The sequence below is a fragment of the Leuresthes tenuis genome, unplaced genomic scaffold, assembly GCF_036924035.1.
Source record: "Leuresthes tenuis unplaced genomic scaffold, fLeuTen1.0.hap1 SCAF_9, whole genome shotgun sequence".
In the NCBI taxonomy this organism is placed as follows: Eukaryota; Metazoa; Chordata; class Actinopteri; order Atheriniformes; family Atherinopsidae; genus Leuresthes; species Leuresthes tenuis.
In genome coordinates, this window is record NW_027325363.1 from 1,703,860 (window position 1) to 1,723,534 (window position 19,675).

General features: G+C 47.7%; 2 protein-coding genes across 2 annotated transcripts in view; one reads left to right on the forward strand and one right to left on the reverse strand.

Moving 5' to 3' along the window:
* Positions 1-7,475: 7,475 nt before the first annotated feature.
* On the reverse strand, positions 7,476-8,699 carry LOC140313670 (TP53-regulated inhibitor of apoptosis 1-like). Its single transcript, XM_072391664.1, has one exon. The coding sequence runs from the start codon at positions 8,561-8,563 to the stop codon at positions 8,339-8,341; it is 225 nt and encodes a 74-aa protein (XP_072247765.1). The 5' UTR covers positions 8,564-8,699; the 3' UTR covers positions 7,476-8,338.
* A 576-nt stretch (positions 8,700-9,275) lies between these two features.
* Positions 9,276-19,675, forward strand: part of supt5h (SPT5 homolog, DSIF elongation factor subunit) — a 28,289-nt gene continuing 17,889 nt past the window's right edge. The window contains exons 1-10 of the mRNA XM_072391875.1: positions 9,276-9,411; positions 9,629-9,724; positions 10,623-10,782; positions 10,870-10,935; positions 15,415-15,484; positions 17,279-17,347; positions 17,511-17,576; positions 17,662-17,692; positions 17,779-17,847; positions 19,362-19,613. Coding sequence (XP_072247976.1) covers positions 9,647-9,724; positions 10,623-10,782; positions 10,870-10,935; positions 15,415-15,484; positions 17,279-17,347; positions 17,511-17,576; positions 17,662-17,692; positions 17,779-17,847; positions 19,362-19,613 — 861 coding nt within the window. The 5' untranslated portion in view covers positions 9,276-9,411; positions 9,629-9,646. The remainder of the gene's footprint in view (positions 9,412-9,628; positions 9,725-10,622; positions 10,783-10,869; positions 10,936-15,414; positions 15,485-17,278; positions 17,348-17,510; positions 17,577-17,661; positions 17,693-17,778; positions 17,848-19,361; positions 19,614-19,675) is intronic.

Below are 19,675 nucleotides of genomic sequence, written 5' to 3' on the forward strand. Positions count from 1 at the left end.
CATGTCGATGGAGGCTTGTAATCCGAACTGACCACAGTCTGACTGTAAGATTAAGCAGTTTTAACACATGAAGTTCAGTTCATTTGAGCTTGACCAAAAGGTAAAATGAATATTTGTTCCTGTTAAATCCCTTTTTCTGTTTTTTATGCTCATGAGGTTACCCAGCCTTGGAGGTCAGGTTGATTCTGCTCTTTGGTGGCACTAAATACCATATTCTGAGGATAATTTAAACCTGTTGCCCCATGAAATGGATGGAGCACAACATGCAGACGTGTGACGGATGGAGCCTCAGCTTAATATGCATATCATGGGTTGACTTCCATGTGTACTTAATTAAATAAAAGTCTGATTTAATATTTCCAGTGTGTTAAATGTGTGTGGGAACCAATCGTCTCCAGAGCCTGTTTGTGGCTGATCTCAAAGGATCATGCTGGTGATGTAGGATTTATTTAGAAAATATCTGTCAGATCAGCTGCTTGCTGTGATTAAAGTGACTCCCTTCCTGCATTTGTTGGTGACATTTAACATTTAACAGTGCACAGTGCACACCAGGATGTAGAGATTCAGTCTCAGCAAAGAGAAAACTTTAATACATCATTTCAAATTAAAAAATGCAAGAGTGATACCAGTAGTGTGTCCATTCTTGGTTCATATTTTACTGAAGTGAAGCTAATACAAAGTAAAGTAGAGTAAATGGGCTGTTTGCAGGTTACCTTCTGCTCCATTTGGGTTTGCTTCAGTACGAATAATTGTACAGTGAGTCTTAATCTGGGCTTTAAGTTTTTTTTCAGGGTTTTGTTGTATTACTGATGAACAAAAGACACCATCTGAAGCCACCAAATGTGTCAAGAGACAGGGTGGAGTAAAGCTACAGAACCTAACGAGAATAAAACCGCCGAAGCCTCAGCTCCGAGGCTCCGAGGCCTCAGCTCCGAGGCCTCAGCTCCGAGGCTCCGAGGCTTCAGCTCCGAGGCTTCAGCTCCGAGGCCTCAGCTCCGAGGCTTCAGCTCCGAGGCCTCAGCTCCGAGGCTTCAGCTCCGAGGCTTCAGCTCCGAGGCCTCAGCTCCGAGGCCTCAGCTCCGAGGCCTCAGCTCCGAGGCTCCGAGGCTTCAGCTCCGAGGCTTCAGCTCCAAGGCTCCGAGGCTTCAGCTCCGAGGCTCCGAGGCTTCAGCTCCGAGGCTTCAGCTCCGAGGCTTCAGCTCCGAGGCTCCGAGGCTTCAGCTCCGAGGCTTCAGCTCCGAGGCCTCAGCTCCGAGGCCTCAGCTCCGAGGCTTCAGCTCCGAGGCTTCAGCTCCGAGGCTTCAGCTCCGAGGCTTCAGCTCCGAGGCTTCAGCTTCGAGGCTTCAGCTCCGAGGCTTCAGCTCCGAGGCCTCAGCTCCGAGGCTTCAGCTTCGAGGCTTCAGCTCCGAGGCTTCAGCTCCGAGGCTTCAGCTCCGAGGCTTCAGCTCCGAGGCTTCAGCTCCGAGGCTTCAGCTCCGAGGCCTCAGCTCCGAGGCTTCAGCTTCGAGGCTTCAGCTTCGAGGCTTCAGCTCCGAGGCTTCAGCTCCGAGGCTTCAGCTCCGAGGCTCCAAGGCTTCAGCTCCGAGGCTCCAAGGCTTCAGCTCCGAGGCTTCAGCTCCGAGGCTTCAGCTCCGAGGCCTCAGCTCCGAGGCTTCAGCTCCGAGGCTTCAGCTCCGAGGCTTCAGCTTCGAGGCTTCAGCTCCGAGGCTTCAGCTCCGAGGCTTCAGCTCCGAGGCTTCAGCTCCGAGGCTCCAAGGCTTCAGCTCCGAGGCTTCAGCTTCGAGGCTTCAGCTCCGAGGCTCCAAGGCTTCAGCTCCGAGGCTTCAGCTCCGAGGCTCCAAGGCTTCAGCTCCGAGGCTTCTGGAACAGCCTGGAACAGCCTGGAACAGTCTGGAACAGTCTGGAACAGCCTGGAACAGTCTGGAACAGCCTGAAACAGCCTGGAACAGCCTGAAACAGTCTGGAACAGTCTGAAACAGCCTGGAACAGCCTGGAACAGCCTGAAACAGTCTGAAACAGCCTGGAACAGTCTGGAACAGCCTGAAACAGTCTGAAACAGCCTGGAACAGCCTGGAACAGCCTGGAACAGCCTGGAACAGCCTGGAACAGTCTGGAACAGCCTGAAACAGCCTGGAACAGCCTGAAACAGTCTGGAACAGTCTGAAACAGCCTGGAACAGCCTGGAACAGCCTGAAACAGTCTGAAACAGCCTGGAACAGTCTGGGGAGGTTGCATGATCCGACGGCCTCCGGTCCAAACAGCATGTTTGGAATAATCTGTGATTCTCAAATATTTACATAAGCCTTTAAAAAGCAGCCAACATCCTCCAACATGATGTATTACCAAAGAGTCGACCTGTTGTGCCGTTAATAAACACTGTGGCGCTACAGGGCTGCCAACACATCAGCTTATCAAGCAGGGGAAATGAGAGATTTACAGCGTGAGCAGAGTCAGAGCAGCAGGAATATCCACTGAACATCTGCAGAATTACTCAGATATTAGTCTGATCTCTGCTCATGTTCTCCTGCTCATGTTCTCTCCGGTTCTCTCCGGTTCTCTCTGGTTCTCTCCGGTTCTCTCCGGTTCTCCCCGGGTTCTCTCCGGTTCTCTCCGGTTCTCTCCGGTTCTCCCCGGGTTCTCTCTGGGTTCTCTCCGGTTCTCCCCGGGTTCTCTCCGGTTCTCTCCGGTTCTCCCCGGGTTCTCTCCGGTTCTCCCCGGGTTCTCTCCGGTTCTCTCCGGTTCTCTCCGGTTCTCTCCGGTTCTCCCCGGGTTCTCTCCGGTTCTCTCCGGTTCTCTCCGGTTCTCCCCGGGTTCTCTCTGGGTTCTCTCCGGTTCTCCCCGGGTTCTCTCCGGTTCTCTCCGGTTCTCCCCGGGTTCTCTCCGGTTCTCTCCGGTTCTCTCCGGTTCTCCCCGGGTTCTCTCCGGTTCTCCCTGGGTTCTCTCCGGGTTCTTTCCGGTTCTCTCCGGTTCTCTCCGGTTCTCCCTGGGTTCTCTCCGGTTCTCTCCGGTTCTCTCCGGTTCTCCCCGGGTTCTCTCAGGTTCTCTCCGGTTCTCTCCGGTTCTCCCCGGGTTCTCTCCGGTTCTCCCTGGGTTCTCTCCGGGTTCTCTCCGGTTCTCTCCGGTTCTCCCCGGGTTCTCTCCGGTTCTCCCCGGGTTCTCTCCGGTTCTCCCTGGGTTCTCTCCGGGTTCTCTCCGGTTCTCTCCGGTTCTCTCCGGTTCTCCCTGGGTTCTCTCCGGTTCTCTCCGGTTCTCTCCGGTTCTCCCCGGGTTCTCTCCGGTTCTCTCCGGTTCTCTCCGGTTCTCCCCGGGTCTCCCCGGGTTCTCCCTGGGTTCTCTCCGGTTCTCTCCGGTTCTCTCCGGTTCTCCCTGGGTTCTCTCCGGTTCTCTCCGGTTCTCTCCGGTTCTCCCCGGGTTCTCTCTGGTTCTCTCCGGTTCTCTCCGGTTCTCCCTGGGTTCTCTCCGGTTCTCTCCGGTTCTCCCCGGGTTCTCTCTGGGTTCTCTCCGGTTCTCTCCGGTTCTCCCCGGGTTCTCTCCGGTTCTCTCCGGTTCTCTCCGGTTCTCTCCGGGTTCTCTCCGGTTCTCTCCGGTTCTCCGGCGTCGTCCCACCCCCCAAAAACACGCCTGTTAGGTTATCTGATGACTCTAAATTGTCCATCGGTGTGAGCACCGAGCCACAAAGATACAAAGATAGAAAAATAAACAGCGTATAACTTTAAGAAAAAGCCTAATAAAATACGATAAAATAGCTCATGTTGAAATAGTAACTTTAAAATAAAAACACAGTTAAAAATATAGAGTTTACAAAGATGAACAAACAGCATAAGTTGAGTTAAAACACTTCAATAAGTCTGAGTAAAGAGGAGATAAAAGCAAGGATCGAGTCTTATTATAGGTCCAAAAGTGAGAAATTTAATTAGATTTTAGTTGCAGGAGGGACTGGAAAGAGGAGGAGTCTGTGTCACAGTCTGTAAAGAAGAGGGATTTTTTTGGATGGATTTTTTAACTAAACAGACAGAAATAGTCCAAATATCTGATGGTGGTCACAGAACTCAGTCCAGGCTGTTTTAAGGCGGTATGGCTGTTTTAAGGCGGTATGTCTCCCATCAAAATCAAACATTTCGTCTTGTTTCATGCTAATTGAGTCGTTCAGTGGCTCATTCTGCGTTTTCAGTCAACACGTGCGCTGCTGTCACTTCCAGACAGGAAGCAGGGGAAGCTGTGGCTGACAGAAAATCCTTTAAGCATGAATAACAGCTGCAGTCGGAGAGGTCACCGCTGTCTGCTCTCAGAGGAAACGTCTCATGACTCAAGCCTCCGACTTTCCACCCTGTAAAAGCTTCCTGAGAACTGAGTCTGATTGCACCACAGCGTCTGTAGATGTTCTCCTGTTGCAACAGGATTAAATGTCCTTTTGAATCACAGCTGTGGCTAAAAGCTAAAGCTATCGGTCGAGGGTTTTTTCTAACTTGTGTATTTGAATGTTTACAGGATCCACAGCTCCTCTGAGACTCAGAATAACCTGAAGCGTTGGGCCAGCGGGTCGTTAGCATGAGGATTCGCATCATTCTTTGTTCTTACTGGCATCTTTTGTTATGTTTCTGTATTTATCCAAAGCGACTTACAAAAGAAGATATAACAGCTATAAGTCATTGTAATACGATCATACTCCAACCAAATCAAATGCATTCAATTCCAAATGAGTCCAATTAATGAAAATTGGCTGAGAAATTGTTACCATTACATTGTTACCATGCTAAGGACAGCAGAAACATGACTAATGGATAAAAATCAGGTATGATGTTTCTGTATTTATCAGAAGCTTTTATCCAAAGCGACTTACAAATGAAGATATAACAGCTTTATAAAAAGCTAACAATAAGCTACATAGAAGGAACCCAGGAGTCCGACTCTGTCAGAGGGGACAGAGTAGAGATAGGGTGCAGGCATAGAAGGAAGAGCAGAAAGACTTTATTATTCACGTTTTAGCAGTTATTTGGTTAATTTAAGTGCAGATGTTGTCACAAAGGGGCATCATCAACCACATCATTGTGAAATGTTGGTTGACAAATCCATTTTTAGACAAAATGTGACCTTTTCTTGTAGAATTTTGGCTAATTTTCGGGTCCTACTTTTCTTTTGGGTGCCAGGATTCTCAATATTGACCTTAAAGTCAGAGTAAAACTGAAATAACTGCAGAAAAATGTGTTATGAACTATTCGGTCAAGCATAGAGTTTATATTTCTGTATTCATCAGACACTTTTATCCAAAGAGACTTACAAATTAAGATATAACAGCTTTATAAAAAGCTAACAATAAGCTCCATAGAAGGAACCCAGGAGTCCGACTCTGTCAGAGGGGACAGAGCAGAGATAGGGTGCAGGCATAGAAGGAAGTGCAGAAAGATAAAGTGCAGAGATAGAGGGGGGAGGGAAGTACAAGGTAAGTGCTGGGATAGGAGATGCTCTCTGAAGAGCTGGGTTTTCAGGAGCTTCTTGAAGATAGACAGGGACGCCCCTGTTCTGGTAGCGCTCGGTAGGTCATTCCACCATCGTGGGACGACACATGAACAGAGTTTGGATTGTCTTAGGCGTGGTGTAGGAGCTGCTAGACGACAATCCTGGGACCAACGGAGGGACCCAGTTGGGACAGAAGCCTTTGCAGGAGCATTCAAGTAGATGGAGCCGTTCCATTAAGCTCTTTGTAGCTAACATCAGGGACTTGGATCTGATGCGGGCGGCTAAGGGCAGCCAGAGGAGCTCAATGAACAGAGGGGGGACGTGTTCTTTTAGGCTGATCCAAGACCAGACGCACCGCCGCGTTCTGGACCATCTGCAGAGGTTTCACAGGCTGGAGACCAGTTAGGAAAGAAGTTAGGAAACCAGTTAGGAGACCAGTTAGGAAACCAGTTAGGAGAGCAGTTAGGAGACCAGTTAGGAAACCAGTTAGGAGACCGGTTAGGAAACCAGTTAGGAGACCAGTTAGGAAACCAGTTAGGAGACCGGTTAGGAAACCAGTTAGGAGAGCAGTTAGGAAACCAGTTAGGAAACCAGTTAGGAGACCAGTTAGGAGACCAGTTAGGAGACCAGTTAGGAAACCAGTTAGGAAACCAGTTAGGAAACCAGTTAGGAGACCAGTTAGGAAACCAGTTAGGAGACCAGTTAGGAGACCAGTTAGGAAACCAGTTAAGAGACCAGTTAGGAAGCCAGTTAGGAGAGCAGTTAGGAGACCAGTTAGGAAACCAGTTAGGAGAGAAGTTAGGAGAGCAGTTAGGAGACCAGTTAGGAAACCAGTTAGGAGACCAGTTAGGAAACCAGTTAAGAGACCAGTTAGGAGAGCAGTTAGGAAGCCAGTTAGGAGAGCAGTTAGGAGACCAGTTAGGAAACCAGTTAGGAGAGCAGGTAGGAGACCAGTTAGGAGGCCAGTTAGGAGACCAGTTAGGAAACCAGTTAGGAAACCAGTTAAGAGACCAGTTAGGAGACCAGTTAGGAAGCCAGTTAGGAGAGCAGTTAGGAGACCAGTTAGGAAACCAGTTAGGAGACCAGTTAGGAAACCAGTTAAGAGACCAGTTAGGAGACCAGTTAGGAAACCAGTTAGGAGACCAGTTAGGAGACCAGTTAGGAGAGCAGGTAGGAGACCAGTTAGGAGGCCAGTTAGGAAGCCAGTTAGGAGACCAGTTAGGAAACCAGTTAAGAGACCAGTTAGGAGACCAGTTAGGAAGCCAGTTAGGAGAGCAGTTAGGAGACCAGTTAAGAAACCAGTTAGGAGACCAGTTAGGAAACCAGTTAGGAAACCAGGTAGGAGAACAGTTAGGAAACCAGTTAGGAGAGCAGTTAGGAAACCAGTTAGGAGACCAGTTAGGAAACCAGTTAGGAAACCAGTTAGGAAACCAGTTAGGAGAGCAGTTAGGAAACCAGTTAGGAAACCAGTTAGGAGACCAGTTAGGAAACCAGTTAGGAGAGCAGTTAGGAAACCAGTTAGGAGACCAGTTAGGAGAGCAGTTAGGAAACCAGTTAGGAAACCAGTTAGGAAACCAGTTAGGAGAGCAGTTAGGAAACCAGTTAGGAGACCAGTCTGTGTTATCTCTGGAGTTGTGAAGCGTGTGCAGAGCGCCCGATCTTTGCTGAGTCTTTCCATGCAGGAGTCTCCCTGGATGTGATCGGTTTTCTGTGATTTTCATGTGAATTTGATTTGATCTTCAGTTTTAACTCCTTCACCTTTAACAGCCACCTTCATGCTGGTCATTTAGAACCCTTTTCTATAACCAGCTGTCTGAAATTAGCAGCTGTTTTTGTCAGATTTTTGATTAAATTATTAGCACCAATAAAATAATTAATAGAAAACTAAACTAAAATGGACCTTTGACCTGAGAGCTGCTTCAATAAAAAACAAATCTTACTCCATGAAGAAATTAAACAAAATAAAAGATGTTAAAGGAAATTACATTAATTAGGAATGAAATTGATCAGAACGAGCCACTTTCTTCTTTTATTTTCAGCTCCACAGGGACAGAAATCAGCCTCTTTTAGCACCTACATCTCTTCATAGTTAACTTATTACTTTATGTTCACTTAAAACATGTCTGACAATCATTTTCTTTGATGAGTTCATTCATCTTTCAGTGTATGAGATATCAGCAAACTCACACCCTTCAAAAGCTTTAAAAAAAAGAGTTTAAATCATAGGAAATAAATAACATTTTTAAAGAATTGGACACATAATTGAGTGGAAGCAGCATCCCTTTGCTCAGCTTCTTGAGCTTCTTCTGGTTCTGGATCTTTGCTGGTCGACATCTCGCAGGTGATGTAATGTTCTGGTTGTTTGGCACGAAGAAAACCAAACCAGTTCTTCTGCAAAATCTAGAAAAGTAAAAGTTAGATGACTCGTGATCGTGCTTTTGTGCGACCACGTGCATCGACGGCTTCAAAAATAACAAAACAACTCAAAGAGCAAGAGGAAAAAAAAGGCCTGCGACACCTCACGATGGAGCTGAAAGTGACGCTGAAACGCACACGCCCGCGGACTGACCCCCTAAAACATCTCTCATGTTGCAGCGGAGGACTTTGCAAAGACCCTGCAGGAGCCGGTTGATGGATTTGGGGTCCCTGGGGGGGGGCTAAATGTGACGCTTAAGTTCACAAACAGAAGCAGCAGATTGTAAAACAAAGCCAAGACCAAACACAGCAGTTCTGTTCGTTCACTGTCTCTGTTCAGCACAAGTTGACACCTGTCTCCTCCCAATCACAGCAGCAGCTTCTCTACTTCTGCGCATGCTCAATGGGCCTCATCGACTCCAGGTTAGTGTGACAGGACAGGTAAATAGACGTGACCCCTCCACCATCAGCTCTCGGGCTTGTCCTTGTTGGGCCCCATGAACTCCACTCCGTCGATCGGGATGTCCTTCTCCTTGATGGCCTTCTGCACGCAGTTCTGGTACTTCCGGAAGGTCTCCGTGCACGGATCGCCGCTGCGGTCTCCCTTCAGGAATTTCTCGGCGAACCAGCGGTTGAAGCACTGATCGTACTCCCGCTTCAGGTCGGTGCAGGCCTCCCCGACGCTGTTCATCTCCAGTAATAAAAGTAAAGAGCCCAACACACGAAGGAGAAACAGTATGGAGGGTTTATCCTAGTGTTTTTCAAACCGTAAGCAGCGTCAACATGCGCACTGTGACTCTCCTTGAACCGCGGCACATGATTGGCTGCTGTGAGAGTGACGTAAATGCGTAGTGGCGTTGCGACGTAAAGAGATATGATGCAAGAAAGAGGAATCACTCCTTGTTTTTTGGATTATTGAGATTTAGAACATTAATTAAATATCTTATTGATTATTTTACTAACCTAAGAAATTTCGTCATAAGTAATTAGTAAATTTGATTTAATATTAAGAGTTTTAAATGCCGTGAAACATTTATTTTATTTATAAAAAGGTATATGAATTTTAATTATATCTCGTCAGTTCCCATAAGTATTCTTGCATTTCTTTATTTTCATTTGCCACGTTTTGCATATGCTTCTGAAATACTACTGGTAATTAAACTAATTCCTTTAAAGTGGGACAGATCCTTAGTATACTGTGCATCGAAAACTGGCGGCATATTTAAAGCCACAATTCCTGATTTCTCCGATTTCATAACAAAGCTTAGATTTTTAGAGCTTATCCTCAACAAATAGTTACAAAATAGTCAATAAATTAATAAACTAACGTAATCGCGGTAAAGTTAAAGGGCTTACAAAAAAAAGTAGAGTGACAAGTCTTTCTGTTGGCCTATCTACAGCCCAAAACCCGCGATCTTTTGCGCAGTTCATCGAAATCTCGCGGTTTTAAGAGAGTACGTGTGGTATTATCAAAATAAGCTGATATTCAGATCTGTATATAACTAACTGGATAAAACCCACCGTAGGTGTTCGGGAAAGGTAAGTAGCAGTCACTGAGATAACCAGCTAACCTTTTACTGGAGCTGTTTTGTAGCTATTAGAATCGCCACATCTATGCTAACCAGATTAGCATGCCTGGCTAGGCCGCTTTGATTGTTGTGGCAAGATGCTGCAGAGCTGCTAGCTTAGCTTCTGGAAGCTACACGTGGGAGTAAAACGTTATTCGGGTGTTTTAATAACACGTTCGTTGCTGCAGTCTGTCCACAGTGTCGAGATGTCTGACAGCGAGGACAGCGACTTCTCTGATAACCAGAGTGAGCGAAGCAGCGAGGCCGAGGAGGTGGAGAATGAGGTATGCTAACCGCTAGCTTGGTGTGCTAACCAGCCAGATAGACAGTGTTACTGATTATCATGCAGATCAAACTGCCAAGAGAAATGTAGCATTGATGAAGGAGTTGATGAAAAATACTTCTACGCACACTTGAAGGAGATAGTGCGTTTAATTTGAAGTGGGGATTCCCGACTTCCGTTTTGGAATAAACTCAGATGACGTCAAACACGACTTCTGCGCCCTTTCCAAAAAGTCACCTTTTCACAAAAAGCTCATATTTACAGAATAAGTTCAACTGTTGACTGTTAGGGAAACTGTTTCTGAGAGGAAGGACGTTAATGCTAAAAGCAGCAGTTAGCTTTAGACTGACATATGCTGCTTTTTCATCAGGTGATGACATCACAATGATGGAAATCTGTGTGGCACTCAAAAGGAAAACAACAACAACAGTTGGATTGAGCAGCTATTTAAAATAAGTCCTGACTCAGTGTGGTTTTAAATCCTCCCATAAGGAGTCTCTCCCAGTCTCCTGTGATGAAAACTTAGTTTTCCACCACATTAAAACTCAGTTTGGAATGATAAAGACATATTTTACCAGACATATAAAACATTATTCGGACGAATCAACCGTTTCTTGTACATAAATATAAGTTTGCTAAAACCAAAACTTGTTTTCTTGGGTTTAAGACAATATTTTTAACCAGAAAAGGCTGTTAAACTAATTATTTGTGCTCCCGCTTGAACACGTTTGTCTAACTTTTCCTCCGATGTGCTGTTAAATTCTGTTGGATCTGATGACGTGTGATTTCTGCTCAAATGTGTGTGTGTGAGGTGCTTTTTGATCAAAATTAGGACGTTTTATGCTTTGTTCTGGATCTAATGCAACATCAGAGAAAGTAACTTTTTGTCGTGACGCCAGGAGGAGACGGGAAGCCCTGTGGGCAGCGACAAAGTGGCAGAAGAAGAGGGCGAGGACCTGGAGGACGAGGAGGAGTATGATGAGGAGGAGGAAGAGGACGATGACGACGATCGTCCCAGGAAGAAACCGAGACACGGAGGCTTCATCCTGGATGAAGCCGGTGCGACGGGACGACTTTTCCTGCACCCGGCTGCCGCTGTTCGGGGAAGGATGGAGCTTTAACCTCTTCCTCTGTGTCTCTGTGCAGATGTGGACGACGAGGATGATGAGGATGAGCAGTGGGAGGAAGGAGCCGAGGATATTCTGGAGAAAGGTGAGGCTGACTTAGTCTTTGCTGTGTTTAAGACCCAACTGACTGAAGAGTAAAAGCTTTTGTACCAGTAAATCCTGTTTTTGAGTAATTCAGCCAAACGTAGCGCTCTGAGTACGGTTAAAGGAACTTTTAGCAGCTTGGATTAACGGGAGCCTTTTAGGAAAAGTGTTAAAGTTAGATCTGGTTAAATAAAGAGCACTTTCTCAGGTTTTACACATCAGGACATGATGAAGTAATGGACTCCACGCTGGTTTAAGAGGACCTGACAGTCAGAACTGAAGCTCTTTGTGTTGCTTTCCAATAAAAGCCGCATCTTCAGGACATTCTGCTTCTTTTCCTGAGGGTTAAATTCAGTGAGGACCACAGTCTTTGCTGCAGTTTTCTGCAGGACTGTTTGAGCTGTTTATGGACAGAGAAAATGTTGCTTAATGTGTGGTCAGCTTCAGGAGCTGCAGGGCTTTAAGAGCCTCCTGCACAGAGTGACTCGGCCCACTTATCATTCAGCTTCATCACTCAGGTTAACAAACAAACTTTGTGTTTTTCTGGTGTGTTTTCTGCAGATTAATGGGCCGGGTCACTTTGTGCGTGTCGGGAAGTCGATTTAAGAGCCCAGAAATCTGATAAAATGCAGCTTATGTTTAAACTTTCCAGAAGTTTAGTTTCCGCTCTGAGCAGTCGCTGCTTCAGGCTGTAAAACTGAGGTGAAGAAATGCTTTAATACAATGATTTATTCCACCTTTCTGTAAACTCTGGGTTAGGGTTCGTCTTTTATCCGTGTTGCTGCTGCTCTCTCATCCAAATTAGTTTCCATAAATTCACAGCAGCTCTGAGAAAAGACCAACTGGACCCTGTTAAGTGACTCAAACAGGAAACAGAGTTGGTGCTGGTTGATGTTGGACCATTAGACAAGGCAAGCTTATTTGTCGAGCACAATTTGTACACAAGGCCACCATTCAAGGTGCTTTAAACCGTTTCAGATGCTTCAGTAAGTCTGCAGCTCTCTCTGCTTACGCTCTGTTCCCGGTTCACGTCACTCGCCCTGAACCCAAAGAGTTTCTGAACCCGGGACGAGCTTTTCTGCCTCCGCTGGGCTGTGATTGTTTTATAAATCAGGCGATCTTGTTGTGCAGTTGAAGGAAGTCAAAGTCAAGATGAAGATAAAAGTACGATTAAATGTGCAGCGCCACGCCGAAGTTAACCTCGGGGTTGAATATCAGGTCTCAGATCAGTCCAGAAGAACGCTGTCGGTGTGTTTAAGAGCGAGGAAACGTGAGGTGTTCTCCTGGCGTGATTATTAACAGCACGCCGTGTCGTTTCTACGGCGTTCAGATATCAGCACAGAAGGTGGAGGGTCTCCTCCTGTCACTGAGTGCTGAATGTAGCTCTAAATGTCACGCAAAGGCAGAAGAAAGCGTTGCATTAACGGGCCAAACGGCCCGGTGTGCAGGAACTGCTGAGAGCAGGTCGTCCTTAACTCCCGTAGCTCCTTTACAACCTGATCATTTATGTCCTGATGCGTGAAACCTGGCAGTTGAAGCGTTTTATTCGATTTCATCCCCGAACACTTTCACCAGTCTTCCATCTGTAAGAAGCTACGTTCAGCTGCGCGTGCGACGGCCGGCAGCTCAGACTTTGATTGTTGGGATGTTTAAAAGCTCATGGAAACAGCTTCTCTGCAGCCGGGAGGTGAAACTGATGTGTGAGATGTTTGAAGAGTGTGTTAGAGCTTCCTGCTGTGATGCGACGCCTCTGTTCTGACTGAACTCTCTCTGTCTCACGGCGTCCCTCGCTGTCGTGCATGTGGTCTCCAGTTAACGGTAATTCTCCTCCAGATACTCTCCTGCTCTGATGTTGTCATTGATATCCATGTAGAGCAAATGGAACATGAGTCCCATCCATTTGGTAACTGTTTTAACCCACCTCATCTCAGCCCAGCCGTATCTCTGTGTGTGCAATGAACTGTGAGGAAGCACCGAAGGCAAATCCATTATTGGCTCCATGAACGGAAAAAAAACTTAAAAAGCAGTGAAGTGCAAATAAACCCAGGTGTGACTGAGCTAATTCAACCCGATAAGAAGCACTTTCGGCTGAGAACAGAGTGGAAGCTGCAGAGAATCAGAGCTTGTGTTGGTGGAAGTGACGCCACGCTCAGAGAACCAAGTGTGATCATTTGCCTGAGTCTGCTGCCGATGAGCGACTGCGTGTCGCAGTTCTAGTCTGGACACTAACACGTGGGCGGAGCTTCTATATGATGATGATGATGGTGCACAGCCTCACTGAGGGTGGATGTACAGTAGAAACAAAAGAAATCCAGGCTCAAAGCTCCACATACAAAAGAAGCTGCATGTTTGTTCATGTCCTGCTTCACATCTGATTCTAACCTGCTTCCTGTTGTTCATCAAGTAAAACTCAGACCAATTAAATCTTCTGAAGTCAACACAACGTGTGGAACGAGCATCAATAAACCCGATAAATGCATCTAGAACCATCAGAACAGATGATGATATAATGAGATGAAGAACAGGGTTAAAAGCTAGTTGTTTCCGGTGTGGATGAGTAGGGAAAAACGCTGGTTTCCAGGATAATTTTCATACTTTGAAATGTGGACTCGTGCACTCGCTGTCTCCAGCAGAGCTTTATTATTATCTTATTTCCTACTTCAGAGGGTCAGTGAAGGCAGCACGATGCAGACGTGGAGGCTGGTAGCTCAAAGATCTGCAAACGCAACACAGTTCGGTTTTATCGATGAAGCGTCTCGGATCGCTTCAGACAAACGGGCCGATTCCAGCCGGTTAGAATCCAGTTCCAGCCAGTTAGAGTCCAGTTCCAGCCGGTTAGAGTCCAGTTCCAGCCAGTTAGATACCAGTTCCAGCCAGTTAGAGTCCAGTTCCAGCCAGTTAGATACCAGTTCCAGCCAGTTAGAGTCCAGTTCCAGCCAGTTAGAGTCCAGTTCCAGCCAGTTAGATACCAGTTCCAGCCAGTTAGATACCAGTTCCAGCCAGTTAGAGTCCAGTTCCAGCCGGTTAGAGTCCAGTTCCAGCCAGTTAGGGTCCAGTTCCAGCCAGTTAGAGTCCAGTTCCAGCCAATTCCAGCCAGTTAGAATCCAGTTCCTGCAAGTTAGAGTCCAGTTCCAGCCAGTTAGAGTCCAGTTCCAGCCAGTTAGAGTCCAGTTCCAGCCAGTTAGAGTCCAGTTCCTGCCAGTTAGGGTCCAGTTCCAGCCAGTTAGAGTCCAGTTCCAGCCAGTTAGAGTCCAGTTCCAGCCAGTTAGAGTCCAGTTCCAGCCAGTTAGAGTCCAGTTCCAGCCAGTTAGAGTCCAGTTCCTGCAAGTTAGAGTCCAGTTCCAGCCAGTTAGAGTCCAGTTCCAGCCAGTTAGAGTCCAGTTCCAGCCAGTTAGAGTCCAGTTCCAGCCAGTTAGAGTCCAGTTCCTGCCAGTTAGGGTCCAGTTCCAGCCAGTTAGAGTCCAGTTCCAGCCAGTTAGAGTCCAGTTCCAGCCAGTTAGAGTCCAGTTCCGGCCAGTTAGAGTCCAGTTCCAGCCGGTTAGAGTCCAGTTCCAGCCGGTTAGAGTCCAGTTCCAGCCGGTTAGAGTCCAGTTCCAGCCGGTTAGAGTCCAGTTCCTGCCAGTTAGAGTCCAGTTCCAGCCAATTCCAGCCAGTTAGAATCCAGTTCCTGCAAGTTAGAGTCCAGTTCCAGCCAGTTCCAGCCAGTTAGAGTCCAGTTCCAGCCAGTTAGAGTCCAGTTCCAGCCAGTTAGAGTCCAGTTCCAGCCAGTTAGATACCAGTTCCAGCCAGTTCCAGCCAGTTCCAGCCAGTTCCAGCCAGTTCCAGCCAGTTAGAGTCCAGTTCCAGCCAGTTAGAGTCCAGTTAGAGTCCAGTTCGTGGTAACAGTGGCCTGGTTTTGTTGTGTTGGAGTCTTTGAGCAGATGCCAAACAAAATAACGTCTGTCTTCTTATTTCTTATCTTTTTTTAATCCTCTTTAAACTTGTATTATTGGTCAGAAACATGAGTAAAAGTAGGATCTCTGCTTCTTAAATGCAGTGTTTTGTGGTATTTTGTGGCACCGATGATGGCGAGCGGAGTTCTGTTTCTACTGTACGACCACACTGACCCGTCACTGCCTCCATGCTTCTCCGTGCTGCACAGTCACCATTAATCACCTTGTTTTTTTGTTCTTTCTCCCATCATGCTTTGTGTTGTTGCTGCTTGACTCTGCTCCCATGTGATCATGATGCTCTTCACCTCTGCTCTATCTCCTTTTGCCTCCTTTGCTTTGGAATCTGATTTCTCGCCCCTTCTTCTGTACTTTCTTTTTACTCTTTTGTCCTTCCTCTTTCCTCGCCGCGCTCTCCTCTTCTTCTCTTGTCTGGTTGGTCCTGAGCAGAGGAGGCTGAAGGTAAGACTTGTTCTTCTCTGTTCATTTTCATTGTAAAATCGAGTTGAATTTAATTTAATTTAACACAACACCCACCTTCCTCCCTTCAGTATCCAACATCGACCACATGATTGTGGATGACGATCACTCCGGATCCAGGCGGCTGCAGAACCTCTGGAGGTAACACACACCAGAAGGAAACTGTTGTTTTTCAGCCCCCAGCTGACGGGCTCGGCCATGTTTCAGCTCTGAGAAACTCTGGTGCTGCTCAGCAGGATGTTTGGATCATTATCTGGTTGCAGGATGAAGCTTTGGAGGCATTTACTGGAACTGGAGCAGATCAGATGTTTCTATCCAGCTCAGAGTTGATTGAGCAGCTCCATCATCAGTGAAGATAAGTGAGCAGAACCTGTGGCAGCCAGAGCCTGCGGCAGCCAGAACCTGCGGCAGCCAGAACCTGTGGCAGCAGAACTGTGGCAGCCAGAACCTGTGGCAGTCAGAACCTGTGGCAGCCAGAACCTGTGGCAGCCAGAACCTGTGGCAGCAGAACCTGTGGCAGCAGAACCTGTGGCAGCAGAACCTGTGGCAGTCAGAACCTGCGGCAGCCAGAACCTGTGGCAGCCAGAACCTGTGGCAGCAGAACCTGTGGCAGTCAGAACCTGCGGCAGCCAGACATGCCCACGCCATCACACCCCCCCACCGTGTTCAACAGAGCAGCTGCTATGCTGTGGATCTTGGTTCCTGTTGGTCTCCACACTTTCTTCCTGCCATCACTCTGATGCAGGTTCATCTGGGTCCGGTCTGTCCAGAACACCTTTTTCCAGAACTCTGCAGCTCCTTTAAGGACTTTTTGGCAAACTGTGACGTGTCCATCCTGTTTCTGTGGCTAACTAGCGGTTAGCATGTAGCAGTGGCTAACTAGCGGTTAGCATGTAGCAGTGTAGCCTCTGTGTTTCTGTTCATGAAGTCTTCTGTGGATAGTCGTCTCTGACAGAGACACACCTGCCTCCTGCAGATGGTTCTGATCCGTTGGACGGGCCTTTGAGGGTGTTTCTTTGGCCTATCGGTCCCTCTGTGATCCCAGAACTTTCACTGGCTCAGCTTCTCTCCTCATGTTGAACAACGACAGAAACAAGCCGAGGTGTCTGATCCCTGCCCCGATGAAGCAGTGACACACACCTGTAAACACACCTGTAAACACACCTGTAAACACACCTGGAACACACCTGTAAACACACCTGAGGAGCCACACACACACCTGTAAACACACCTGAGGAACCACACACACCTGGAACACACCTGAGGAACCACACACACCTGTAAACACACCTGTAAACACACCTGGAACACACCTGTAAACACACCTGAGGAGCCACACACACACCTGTAAACACACCTGAGGAACCACACACACCTGTAAACACACCTGAGGAACCTCACACACCTGTAAACACACCTGGAACACACCTGTAAACACACCTGGAACACACCTGTAAACACACCTGAGGAACCACACACACCTGGAACACACCTGAGGAACCACACACACCTGTAAACACACCTGTAAACACACCTGAGGAACCACACACACCTGTAAACACACCTGAGGAACCACACACACCTCTAAACACACCTGTAAATCGAGCGGTCGTCCCTCAGACTTCTCTGGCCTTGGCTTTGCCGGCTCTGTCTCCATCTGGGATTTTAGGACTTTAAGGCTGATTTGAACGTTCTTATTTCAACATTTGAAGAGCCCACAAACTCTAAACAAACTTTCTTTGCTGAGAGCATCCAAACCACCAGCAGCTGCCTTCTTTCTTTGAACAGATTATAATTCACAGTGAACTGTGTCTGAACTCTGCTTCACAAAGCTGTTGGAAAAAAGATGTTCGGACATCAGAGGAGAAACTGAAGCGAATGATTTGTCCTTTAATCGGAGCAGTAATGGCTGACTGGCCGTGTGTTGTGTTGCAGAGACTCCAGAGAGGAGGCGCTGGGCGAATACTACATGAGGAAGTATGCCAAACCCCCGGCTGGACAGAAGTAAGTCAAACTATCTCTTCAGATATTTAAATGGATAATCTGAGGTTAATTCCAGCAAACGACGAGTCAAACAGCGTAAAGACGCAGCTGAACACCAGTAAAGTGGCTTCAGCCTTTCCTTTAGCAGCAGATGACTGTCCTTTTCTTCTTCTGTGGTTTGCAGTTACTCCGGAGGCTCAGACGAGCTTTCTGATGACATCACCCAGCAGCAGCTGCTTCCTGGTGTAAAGTATGTAGAAACTCATCCACCAATCAGCTTCCAGACGCCTGCAGACGTCCCGCTGACATGCATGATTTCTCTTTTCTGTCCCCAGAGATCCCAATCTGTGGACGGTCAAGTGCAAGGTGTGTACACGCACTCACACACACACACGTGCACGCACACACGTGCACACGCCTGGAAAGTTGTAGCTCATGTGTGGTGTCTGCAGATCGGGGAGGAGAGAGCGACCGCCATCGCTCTGATGAGGAAGTTCATCGCCTACCAGTTCACAGACACGGTAAGAGAAAGCTCTTTGTTTTCGTGATCCCTTCCAGTCTCTGTTCTGGGATCTGTTCCTTTGTTCTGCGCCTCAAATGTTCTTCACTTTAATCCAAAGAGCTGAAACATCTGCGCTCTTCAGCTCAGTCTGAATCCTCTTCACTTTAATCCAAAGATCTGAATGAAATCCAATTAATTAATTCCAAAATAATCCAATTAATTCATATGGAGCCAATTCAAAAATAATATCCTAGCTAAGGAAACCAACAGATTGGACCCAAACCTTTCAGTCCAATCTCTCCAGAACCAGGAAGAAACCTCTGGCAGAACCAGAACCAGGAAGAAACCTCTGGCAGAACCAGGAAGAAACCTCTGGCAGAACCAGAACCAGGAAGAAACCTCTGGCAGAACCAGACTCAGGAAGAAACCTCTGGCAGAACCAGAACCAGGAAGAAACCTCTGGCAGAACCAAAACCAGGAAGGAACCTCTGGCAGAACCAGGAAGAAACCTCTGGCAGAACCAGACTCAGGAAGAAACCTCTGGCAGAACCAGACTCAGGAAGAAACCTCTGGCAGAACCAGACTCAGGAAGAAACCTCTGGCAGAACCAGACTCAGGAAGAAACCTCCATCAGAACCAGAACCAGGAAGGGTCCATCTGCCTGGACCAGCTGGGGCTGAGAGGACAGGAAAGAGGGGACAACAAGCAGCGTAACACCAGGCCAGAGACACCTGCTGAGAGAGAGAAACACAAGTTAATGACAGCGATGATGTCATATGTACATGGAGGGAGGAGAGGTGCATCATGGGAGCTCCCCCAGCAGGCTGGGCCTATAGCAGCAGAACTATGGGATGTTTCAGGCTCACCTGAGCCATCCCTAACTATAAGCTTTATCAGAAAGGAAAGTTTCAGCCTGATCTTAAAGGTAGAGAGGGTGTCTGCTTCCTGAAGCCAAACTGGCAGCTGGTTCCACAGAGAGGGGCCTGATAACTGAAGGCTCTGCCTCCCATTCTGCTTTTAGGGGCCTGATAACTGAAGGCTCTGCCTCCCATTCTGCTTTTAGGGGCCTGATAACTGAAGGCTCTGCCTCCCATTCTGCTTTTAGGGGCCTGATAACTGAAGGCTCTGCCTCCCATTCTGCTTTTAGGGGCCTGATAACTGAAGGCTCTGCCTCCCATTCTGCTTTTAGGGGCCTGATAACTGAAGGCTCTGCCTCCCATTCTGCTTTTAGGGGCCTGATAACTGAAGGCTCTGCCTCCCATTCTGCTTTTAGGGGCCTGATAACTGAAGGCTCTGCCTCCCATTCTGCTTTTAGAAACTCTGGGAACCACAAGGAAACCTGCAGCCAGAGAGCAAAGTGCTCTGTTGGGGAAATATCCAACTGTGAGATCTTTAAGATGTGATGGAGCTCGGTCATTAAGAGCTTTATATGTGTATAGACGATCAAATCTGACTCCTATCAGCTGCTTCTTCGTGTTGGATCAGAGTTTATCGGACCAGAGTAACTCCTGAGGTATTCTTCTTGTCCCGCAGCCCCTTCAGATCAAGTCGGTGGTGGCGCCCGACCACGTTAAAGGCTACATCTACGTGGAGTCGTACAAGCAGACGCACGTGAAGTCGGCCATCGAGGGCATCGGCAACCTGAGGATGGGCTTCTGGAACCAGCAGATGGTTCCCATCAAGGAGATGACGGACGTGCTGAAGGTGGTGAAAGAGGTGACCAACCTGAAGCCCAAGTCCTGGGTGAGGCTGAAGAGAGGCCTGTACAAGGACGACATCGCTCAGGTAGGGACCGATGACCCCTGGAAGGTGTCTGAGTGAGTAATCAGATGGGGGAGAGCAGCGGA